General features: G+C 42.9%; 3 protein-coding genes and 1 long non-coding RNA gene across 7 annotated transcripts in view; 2 read left to right on the top strand and 2 right to left on the bottom strand.

Moving 5' to 3' along the window:
* Positions 1-429: 429 nt before the first annotated feature.
* On the bottom strand, positions 430-4487 carry LOC104798390. Its single transcript, XR_769434.2, has 3 exons — positions 4342-4487; positions 3522-3785; positions 430-648 (listed from the first exon to the last, which is right to left on the bottom strand). It is a non-coding gene; the product is annotated as an uncharacterized LOC104798390 (long non-coding RNA).
* A 109-nt stretch (positions 4488-4596) lies between these two features.
* On the top strand, positions 4597-6563 carry LOC104798391 (probable cinnamyl alcohol dehydrogenase 1). 2 transcript variants are annotated; one of them, XM_019200690.1, is made up of 7 exons: positions 4597-4773; positions 4870-4983; positions 5054-5284; positions 5474-5583; positions 5668-5759; positions 5824-5974; positions 6069-6563. In XM_019200690.1, exons 1-7 carry the CDS (start codon positions 4697-4699, stop codon positions 6263-6265), a joined length of 972 nt encoding a protein of 323 aa, XP_019056235.1. In that variant the 5' UTR covers positions 4597-4696; the 3' UTR covers positions 6266-6563. The 2 variants fall into 2 exon arrangements, with proteins under 2 accessions (XP_019056235.1, XP_010518762.1); XM_010520460.1 differs by having other exon boundaries at positions 5474-5759.
* Positions 6564-6704: 141 nt separating this feature from the next.
* Positions 6705-7531, bottom strand: LOC104798383. The gene has a single exon (XM_010520444.2). The coding sequence runs from the start codon at positions 7448-7450 to the stop codon at positions 7001-7003; it is 450 nt and encodes a 149-aa protein (XP_010518746.1). The 5' UTR covers positions 7451-7531; the 3' UTR covers positions 6705-7000.
* A 2476-nt stretch (positions 7532-10007) lies between these two features.
* The window catches only part of LOC104798387 (G-type lectin S-receptor-like serine/threonine-protein kinase At2g19130), a 12848-nt gene continuing 12335 nt past the window's right edge, over positions 10008-10520 (top strand). The window contains exon 1 of one of the 3 annotated variants that reach the window (XM_010520451.1): positions 10008-10174. In XM_010520451.1, coding sequence (XP_010518753.1) covers positions 10172-10174 — 3 coding nt within the window. In that variant the 5' untranslated portion in view covers positions 10008-10171. Of the gene's footprint in view, positions 10334-10520 lie in introns of all 3 variants that reach the window. The other 2 variants (XM_010520448.1, XM_010520450.2) reach the window with 2 other exon arrangements.

Raw genomic sequence — 10520 nt, 5'->3', positions numbered from 1 at the left:
ATACTCATCTAAGTTGAATTTGAGTTGTGGGTTTTGTTGGGAATGTTTACTAGAGTTGATTCCTGTATTTACTTGTCGATTTCGACCAGAATTGAAGCTTCAATCGAAGCTTGAAGGTTTCGGAAATTTTGAGAGAGTTTGCGAGAGTGAGAGAGTGAAGTGAGAGGGAAATGACAGAAGAATGGGCGGACTTAGGCGAATTTCGCGTCTCCCACGGAAGCAGGAGGTGTCCCGGAGCAAGCAGGAGATGTCACACGCCGGAGAACAACCGAAATTACGGTCATGACTTAGCAGGAAAAGGCGGCATGAGATCTGGGTTCCGCGTCGTCAGAACGGACGGTCTGGCAAGGCGAAACGGACTGTGACACCTGAATCCCGCATCCCGTGAAGAGGATATGCCACATGGACGAAAACCAATAAAACATAATAAAACCAAAAGTACGGAAATTTAAAATCGTTTTTAAATACAAACACGCAGCGGAATAAGATCATCACACGTTTCTCAAAAACAACACTTGTCCAAACACACAATTAAACACAACCGTTTCCACAAACCAAAACGTACAAAATAAGATTATTTATCCGTACACAAATGATGCCTTCACAAGTCGTCGCCGTCCAAAGTGCGCTACTCGTGCTCCTCGGGATCTGAAAAAATTCAACAACGGAGGGCTAAGCAAAAAGCTTAGTGAGCAGCTCGGGTTGAGCCCGGAGAGCCCATTCTCATGGAGAACGGTGTCAACTAATCTCTCAATACAAGAATTTCCTTTTTACCCATTTAACTTTTTCTCATTAATCTTTTCTAATACATTATCATTATTCCATACATTTTCGATACCTGATAGTACTGACTCAAGTCGTCCACCGGCACTATCAGGTACCATTCCTCTCGGTATCATCTAGTACTGACTCAATTCGTCTACCGGTACTAGACTTTACCCTGCTTCTCTATAATAGTACTGACTCCACTTCGTCAACCGGTACTATTATAGAGACGACCACTCAGATTCACCAGTACTGACTCCACGCCGTCAACCGATACTGGCTTCACTACACATTTCCTTAACGGTACTGACTCCACTTCGTCGACCGGTACCGTTATGGAAACGTCCACCCAACTACACCAGTATTGACTCCACATCGTCAATCGGTACTGGTATTACATTTCGGTAATAGTACTGACTCCAAGTTCGTCAACCGGTACTAATATCGAAACCACACATCCTCCAGTGCTGACTCCAAGTTCGTCAACCGGCACTGGTCCCATATCCACACATCCCCGTACTAGTACTGACTCACGCCGTCAACCGGTACTAAGTACGGGGTTCATTAGTCATTCAATCACATGCATCCTTATTACTATTTCCGAGTTTTTCCCTTGGATTAATCCTAGATACTCACCAAGGCTTTTGCTTTAATTATCCCATCTTTTATTCTTCCATATTTGTATAATCATTTAACATACTTGTGTTCTCATTTTTCATTTGATCACCTCTTAATTCCTTTAACATACTTGTGTTCTCATTTTTCATTTGAGATTTTTCCCTTTTTATTTTGGCTTGGACCGGTCGGTCTACGAGTAGACCGTCCGGTCTACACGTTCTGATCATCTCGTTTAACTTTTTATGTGCAAGACCGATCGGTCTTGAGGTAGACCGATCGGTCTTGAGGTAGACCGATCGGTCTACACCTTTTTTTTCCGGTTTTTTTTTTCTGGACCGGTCTGATTCCCTTGAAAATCTCGTCTAGACCGATCGGTCTATGTATGTAGACCGATCGGTCTACATTTATCTCAGACCATTCTTATGCCGTTGGCCCAGACCGTTCGGTCTAGACCTAGACCGATCGGTCTGGGTCCTGAACTTCGTCTTCTCCGCGAGATCTAACCCGATTTCCGCCAATTTTTACCCAATTTTGGTCCGATTTCGAATCCGATTGCTACCCAATCATTATTTATCATTCCTAAATCCTTAACTCTTGTAGAAACACTAATCTACACCATTATTCATGAGAATCAGATCTCACAAACACAACTCAAACCACTCACCTCGGATTCAAGTGCTGTGCATTTTTGTCCGAGCTCGTGTGTGTTCTTCAAGTCGTCTTTGGTCGTGAAACTTTCTAGGAACCTCCTAGGTGTAACGATCCGAGGCTGCTACGAAATGATAGAGCTATCCCCACACACCAACACGGGACCTTTTAGCATGTTTTGTCCTCACTCGCACACATCCCGGAAAATACTTCCCAGGAGGTCACATATCCTAAGATTACTCCAAGGCCAGCACGCTTAACTTTGGAGTTCTCTCGAGATGGGCAACCGAAAAGGTAGATGCATCTTGTTGGTATGAGTAGCTCAACTAATTCCTTTAAGTTATCTTAGACTATGTAGTCTCATACCTACACAGCCCTCGGATCCCTCTCATTCCGGTGTGTCTGCTTCATCTTTGTACCCCCTACCCAGAAGCTCATCAGGAACCGCCCATTGTCCATGCCTCTCGCACCGGCGATCACTCCCCGCCCTCCTATGGTATTCTGGGCTGTCACACTAGGGATGTCCTTCTTTGATTTCCCGAACTTGTTTCGCCTCAAATCTCCCTGAATCTCTCTATTTTTCTCTGTCTTCGAAGAACAGGTTCTGGGTTGCAGAATGGTGATCTTCACCTGTTGGAGCCGGTTAAATCGACCTCTAACACCGCCATAGGAGCTAGGGAGAGGGTAGGAGGGCCAGAGGGTGTCGTCCACTGCGTCTGGGTGGCGTTCGTTTACGCGTGGGGTCGGTGTGTCGCGAGAAAATCGCGGCCGAAAATGGAAGAAAGTTAGAATTTTTGGCGACTTTTTCCCCAACTCTCAGACCGTCCGGTCTAGCTGTCGAACCGTCCGGTTTGGCTCGTGAACGTGCAAATCGATCGGTCTGCACTCTAGACCGCTCGGTCTAGACCTGATTTTTCGTCTTTTCTTCGTTTTTCCCTGGACCGATCGGTCTAGACCCATTTTTCATTCGTTTTTCGACGGTTTCGACGCGTTTTAGCCCCACTTGTCCTCTGATTCGATATTTATGCCAATCATCTTATATTTTAGGGTTGTTTTACCCTATTTTATTCCAGAAATTTAATTAAATAATTTTACTCGGGAATCGGAGTATTACACGGACGGTCTTCGTTATGCAGACCAGACGGTCTGCTACCCAGATCGAACGTTCTGGTCCATTTTCGTCCGTTTTTCTCGCTCGGTTCGGTCCAATCCTTCGGTTTAACTTGGTTTAGGTTTGGTTCAATATGCTAGGGCCATTTTTAAGCTTATATGAGGTCTCCTAAAGTTCGGTACGGATAACGAATTCATGGGTTATCACACACCACACTCCCTCTGAGTGTTAGTCCCCTATGACACGAAATCTACTGATTCAACACATAATCCGTGTGAATCTCCATTCTCATGTTCCAAGGCTCGTTCAAATTAATATTGAGAACTCTCCTTCAGAATAATCTCACTCACCAGAAATAAACTCGTAAAGAATAAATAACCTTGATACTCTCGGAATGGATATCTCTTTTTCTGTACTTCCTTTGTTCCTTTTGTCGTCCTTATATAGTCTTTTCTTTCGGCTCCAACTTCTTGTTGATTTGTTTCTATCTTTTTCCTCAAGGTTGTTATCCAAACTTTATCTTCAAGATTTTATCTTTATCTTTTCCACAAAATCAGTTTCGGCATAACCAAATTTGAAAACAAAAGAAAGCATAACTGGAGAGATACCTCCCAAAAGATTTTCAGCCAAAACAAAGAATTCCCTGGAAAAAAAAAACAAGGGGATAAAAAATTTAAAAAAAAAAACAACGGAAGGGTTTATTAAATTATTAGCACGAACACGTAGCTATCCCTCGCACAACCTACAAAAGGATTCAAAACAACTGTAATGATTTACAGGGTTTTAATCGAGCTCAGTTTCCTCTGCAAACAGATTTCATCCGAGAATGCAAAGAATATTTTCTTCAACAACAAAATTTCTCCTTACGTCAACCATTTCTCTTACACACAGTTACAATCTAGAACATGATATCACCCGCCATGTCGCACCACACCATAAAACCAGCAAAACAGGAACATGAATGCAAATTGTCCATCGTAATTTCATCACCAACCAAAAAGTTTACTGAATTTGGATTCGATTGAAAAAACTAAAATCTAATCACTAATTTCATATTCCCAATTGTAACCACGACAATTATTTGCATATCTCACTAAAGAAACATACAAACCAAATTTGCAAGAAACATGTACGAAGGTTAGAAAGGAACGAGAATCATCAAGAATCAATAGGAAAACATCGAAGAGCATAAGGCTTACCTCACCAGATCAGTATTGGTGCCACTGGAGTTCGCCGGAGTCCGATTTCAGTTCTGTGAACTGTGAAGAAGAACAAGAAAATTGTTTCGCAGGTGGGGAAGATGGAAGCGAGAAAGGCAATTTGGGTCACAGGCTCATTTATTAATGGGTCTGGTATGCATCGTATTTATTGGAGAAAATTGATAACGAGGCCCGATTTTAGGACCCAATTAATATTGTACATAGTACATTCAGGATGAGAAGAAGAGAGAAGGATCCAAGGGGAATCGTTATCTTCATCATCGACACCAGAATTACAGAGGGAATTGTGGAGAAAACCTGATCCCTCAAGTTTTGCGATCAGATCAGAAAAGCAATGAATAGGGAGGATTGTGTGGGTTGGGCTGCACGAGATTCATCCGGTCTTCTTTCTCCCTACTCATTCACTCGCAGGTCATTCACCTTCACATTATCCTTTTTTTTTTATCGATAATTTTATCCCATCACTGAACTTATGCTATAGCAAATTTAACCCAATTGTCTGTCCAGATCTGTTAATAACGATGATGTTTCTGTTGCAATTACCCACTGTGGAGTATGCTATGCTGATGTCATCTGGACCAGGAACAAGCATGGAGATTCTAAGTATCCATTGGTACCGGGGTAAGTAACTTCATCTATTACACGTATTTTCGTCTACGGAAACTGATAGAATGTCTGGTTCTCTTTCAAGGCATGAAATTGCTGGAATAGTCAAACAGGTCGGCTCCAATGTCCATCGATTCAAAGTAGGAGACCATGTTGGTGTGGGGACTTATGTCAACTCATGCAGGCAATGTGAGTATTGTAATGAAGGAGAGGAAGTTTCTTGCGTAGAGGGACGGGTTTTCACTTTCAATGCCATCGATGCTGATGGCTCTGTTACGAAAGGAGGTTATTCGAGCCACATCATCGTTCACGAGAGGTGTGTATGTGTGTGTATATATATATATTACCCGTTTGCTCTCTTCTTTCAAAACAGATTGATTAGTAGGAAGTCAATTTATCATCATTCAGTTTCTCCATCTCTCTTATTTCATATTTTCAGTCATTGTAAGCACGTGATCTCATGTCTCATCGCCCTTTTCCTGTTTCCTACACGCATCTTCAATAGGTACTGCTACAAGATACCCATGGACTACCCCTTGGCCTCAGCTGCGCCTTTACTTTGTGCTGGAATCACGGTTTATGCACCCATGATACGCCACCATATGAACCAACCTGGTAAATTACTTGGGGTCATCGGGCTTGGCGGTCTTGGCCACATGGCAGTTAAGTTTGGTAAGGCTTTTGGGCTGAATGTCACAGTTTTCAGCACGAGCCCGTCCAAGAAAGAGGAAGCTCTGAATCTGCTGGGAGCTGACAAATTCATCGTCTCATCTGACCAAGACCAGATGAAGGTATGCATGTGAATGAAAAATCCAAAAAACTTACTCGGGACATAAATTAATAGTATATGGGCAGACACAGGAGAAATCGTTGGACTTCATCATTGACACAGCATCCGGTGATCACCCGTTTGATCCATACATGTCGCTTTTGAAGATTGCTGGAATTTATGTCCTGGTTGGCTTCCCAAGTGAAATCAGAATCAGTCCTGCCAGCCTCAATCTTGGTATGTTTTCTGTAGTTGGTCAGGTAAGCAAAAACTAATGTTTTGGCACGTGTTAAAGCTCGTGTTAAAGCTCATGTTTCTGAGATTTGAACAGATAGGAGAATGCTTGCGGGCAGCTCAACTGGGGGTACCAAAGTGACTCAGGAAATGATAGATTTCTGCGCTGCTCAAAAGATTTATCCAAAGATAGAGTTAATTCCCATTCAGGAAATAAACAAAGCTCTGGAAAGGTTGGTAAAAAGGGACGTCAAGTACCGTTTCGTGATTGATATCGAGAGTTCTCTGAAATAGAAAAAAGAGATGTTTCCACAAGTACCTAATGTCCTCTGCTTCTGAACTCTTAACTCTGGAACTCTTCATGAAAAGGATCGATAGGAGTTTACATGTTTTGATTGGCATGTCTGCAAACTCTTAAGGCTAAGGAGTATGTTAGCATTACAGAAGGTGGTCAAGGCGAGAAGTTTGAAGAAGCTGAATATAAGATCGAAGGAAGTTTCTGAAGCAGTTATTTACAGTTTTCTTTCCTGTTTGTATTGAAGTTGTAACTACCTCCTCTCGATACTTTTCATTTCCGAAACAGAGTTCATAAGTCTCTTTTGCCAGAAACAGAACCAGTCCGAGAAAGAAACCAGGAACCAAAATATACATAAGCCTAATACGTATCAGAAATTCACAACATTTCACCAAAGACAACCCAAGAAGGACAGAACACGAAAAAAGAGGATTCGCAGATACATAGTATAATAGTTATGGGAGATTGACTTTGCCCTTGAGGCCATACATACGACCAGATGAATAGCATTTTTTTACGATAAAACCATGTCCTAGTGTGTGTGTAATCTGGGATAAATCTCGAAACTTTAAAATTAGACTTAAGGAATACATGTAGCACGCGCGCGTAAAGGTCTTCCTGAAGAGAAAGTGCTTGATATGCATTAGTTATCCGCTTATTTAGACAGACACGACAAGACAAAAGGGAAAACAGAGAGATAAAAACATGGGACGATGCATTTGTGGGCAGAGACATCAATCGGTGTGTTCAGAATCACGGCGGTTGTTTCTGGAGGCAACTTTTCCCTTCTTGGCCCTTGATTCCTTGGGCAAGAAAGGCTTCTCTGTATCGCCAGAGATGTCAAGATGAACGCCGGGATCGTGGGTCTCGTACTTGCCTCCCATCATAATTGAGTTGTTCACTGCTTGAAAGTTGCTGTTCACGAACGTGCTCAGGAAATCAAGATTGCCATCGCTGTCGCTGTCCCCTAATGCATCCCCATCGAGCTCCGTCTTCATGGTGGCTCCGATGTTGGAGCCAGAGAGTGTGATCACTCTCACGCCATGTTCGTCCTCATCCTCCAAGTGGCTGGAGCCGGGCTTGTCTGCCCCCATCTGAGTTAAAGCAGATATCATGTTTCTGAGTTCACGGTCAAATGGTTGTCGCTGCCTCTCTCCTTGGCCGCCTGAGTCGCTCAGCTTCATTCTTTTGTTATTTTTAGGAAAGACAAGCTGACTCTTTCCAATAGGAAAAAAAAAATCGGATTGAGAATGAGGAGAGGTGGAATGGGATTACATAAGTACATATAAATATAGCATACATGTAGAAGAAAGATATAAGCTAATGGTGCGTTGGAATAAAGGATGAGGGAATTAATTGCCTTCTGGTGCAATTAAAGCATCGGGGCTTGGTTGGATACTTGTCTAAGCCAAGGCAGAATTGCTTTCCAAAGGGTTCAAGAATCATTTTTTGTAATTCTCATAGCGTTCGAGTTCCCTAGACAAATAACTGGATTTGGAGGATCGATCCCAGCTATAGACAAGAACAACGAGAAAGAGTAACGGCTATAGCCATATAACTGGCGTGTTTATGATGTTTGTTGTTTAATGTGGAAGATTCTTATGTGTCAGGGATGTTTGAGTCCACTTTGGCTCAAATCTGATAGGTGAGCTAATGCTAGATGTGCTGATATCAAACACATTTAGTGTATCAGCGCTCCCAATTAACATAATTATTGGTAGGCTGTGTGTTTAGGATTTTGTCAGTGAGCATGTTTGGTTATACAGAGACCATATTTGGTCGTGCAGGAGTTATAAGTTATGAATCAGTGATCTATTTATGTACAATTAGATCCTTGGTGAAACGTAAAAACAATTTTTGCGGACGACTTAAACCTGACCAGTTTTTCAAAGCACGAGGCACTTAAACGTCCTGCAGTGTAAGGATAAAGATATTTCTTATCACTTTTGCATGATTAGTTTGTGAATTCCTTTTCCAATTGTGTGGGTTGAATAGAATGTTTGGTCAAAGGTTTCACAGAGCTAAGCCCATAGAAACAATAGGACAACACTGCGTGGCGCGGTAGTTGCGTGTCAAAGCAAGAAAAATTAAAGAGAAAGAAGCAAAGTGGTGACGGGAGGACGACATCCTTTTGGCATGACTGTTGGCTGGTCCCTAGGCCGATCATTGACATTGCAGGCCGGGACCGAGCCTACTTCAGATTCCACAAGGCAGCAAAGTTCGAGGTGCCGTTTCCGGGGGAAATTGGACAGTATGCGGGGCAGGATCGCAGCGGCTGCAAGAAATTCTAACGGCCCTAACAACTGTCCAAATTCCTGATGACGTGAAGGGACCAGACAAGCCGCTGTGGAAGCACAAAGATGGAGTGCATAAGGATTGGTTCTCCAATTCAAACATCTGGACACTACTTCGACAGCGGCATGCACATGGCATAAGATAGTATAATTTAAACATCATGTGCCACGTTTTTCTTTCTTGCTATGGGAAATTATGTTGTTGAGGTTGCCGACAAAGGATAGGCTAATACGATAGAGAATTTATGTAGGTCCACTCTCTGTGCTTTGCCAAAAGAATCCACAAACGCACCAACACATGTTTTTCGAGTGTGATTTCAGCTCAAGGCTATGGTTGACGATTGGGAACTTGATATAGCCTTCTCCTTCATTCAGTGTGTTCCAATGTAAGGAATGGATGACCGACAGTAGCAATGACATGAGTCATAGCAGGGCATTTCTAGGCTGTTTGATTTTACAGATTAGGGCGCACAAAATTTGGAAAGAGCGGAACAATATAGGACGGAGAGGAGCACGACGGACGTGATCCTACTGCGGATTGACCAAGTTTTGCGTAACATTCTAATCTCCATCACCATGGCCCAGAACAGTGGCGGCAAATCCACTCTACAAGACTGGTTTCTTTTGTGGGAAAGTATCCGAACGCATCATTGCTATGGCTAGTAACTCGCACACCACTTTCACATTTTGCTTGACATGGATATCCAATACAACTGTATGTTTTTGTAAAAATATTTTTATTCAATAGATAGATTCACCTTTCACCAAAAAAAATGGTGAAGAAGACGAACGGTGTTTTTTCGGCGACGTAGAAAGTGCAGGGTCTCCGAGATGCTCAAACCCTAAGAAAGTCCGAAGAGAAATGGAACAGGACAAACAGAGCGAGATGGGAGCGATGTCAATGGAGTCGCTTCCTCTGGGGTTCAGATTCAGACCCACCGACGTCATCCCTGAGGTTGACGTCAGCCTCAAGAACAAAATTTAAAAAAAAAAAATGGAAGTGGTCGATTCATCTCCTGTCCGCGATCTAATCTCAAGTCAAATAAAGGGCCTAGGTAATGTTAGTCCAACGTAAATGGGCTTGAAATAACGGGCCTTCCCTTCAGAGTTGTTCGGCTCTTCTTCTCCTCCTTCTGCCGGAAAGAGAGAAAAAAACAAAAACAGAAATGGAGGGCGTGGCGGAGGGCCTATGGGGGCTGGCGGATTACCACCAGAAGAAGGGTGATATTGGGAAATCCATAAAGTGCTTGGAAGCAATCTGCCAGAGCCAAGTTTCGTTCCTTCCTCTTGTGGAAGTGAAATCTCGGCTGCGAGTGTCTTCGCTTCTCCTCCGCTACAGTGACAACGTGAACCACGCCAAGTCCCATCTCGAGCGATGCCTTCTCCTCCTCAAGTCTATTCCTTCTTCCTTCGATCTCAAATTCAAGACTTACAGTTTGCTCAGCCATTGCTACCATCTCCTCGCCTCCTTCGCTCCTCAGCGCAATCTTCAAGAAATCTCCGGAAAGTGGGACCCGCTCTGTTGACAATTTTGACTGTTTCTTCTTTGACCTTTCGCCCCAACCAGCCTCCATTTTCTCCTCTTGATAATCATCCTGCTTCAGGCCAAAAATGGTACAAAAGTTTCACATGTTTCTCGGTTAGGCAAAGAAGGCTTCCCACAGCTTTCGGAGTACTATCCCTTCGATTATCATGGATAACTGCAGGGGCTTATTCTTCATATTCTCCGGTGTCTTGATGCTCTTTTCTCACCGGATCCATGTTTCTTTTGCAGCCGATACGATCTCTGCCTCTATAAAGAGATAGAAACCGATATTATAGAAAAAGTGAAATATTGACTCGTTATCTATAAAGAGAGATAGGAACCAATATTATAAAGTAAAGGAATATTGACCCGCTATCTATAAAGAGATAGGAACCAATATTATAAAAGTTTAAGAACTACAAGCAAAGATTTGCA

This window comes from Tarenaya hassleriana, unplaced genomic scaffold (assembly GCF_000463585.1).
Source record: "Tarenaya hassleriana unplaced genomic scaffold, ASM46358v1 Cleome53, whole genome shotgun sequence".
NCBI classification, from domain to species: Eukaryota; Viridiplantae; Streptophyta; class Magnoliopsida; order Brassicales; family Cleomaceae; genus Tarenaya; species Tarenaya hassleriana.
The sequence above is the reverse complement of the archived record's forward strand: the minus strand, read 5'-3'. Positions and strand labels throughout refer to the sequence as shown.

Coding starts and splice junctions, on each gene's coding strand:
- LOC104798391 (XM_010520460.1), top strand. CDS start 4,697: ATGAATAGGGAGGATTGTGTGGGTTGGGCTGCACGAGATTCATCCGGT. Junction 4,984..5,053: donor AAGTATCCATTGGTACCGGG/GTAAGTAACTTC, acceptor TTCTCTTTCAAG/GCATGAAATTGCTGGAATAG. Junction 5,975..6,068: donor TCCTGCCAGCCTCAATCTTG/GTATGTTTTCTG, acceptor AGATTTGAACAG/ATAGGAGAATGCTTGCGGGC.
- LOC104798383 (XM_010520444.2), bottom strand. CDS start 7,450: ATGAAGCTGAGCGACTCAGGCGGCCAAGGAGAGAGGCAGCGACAACCA.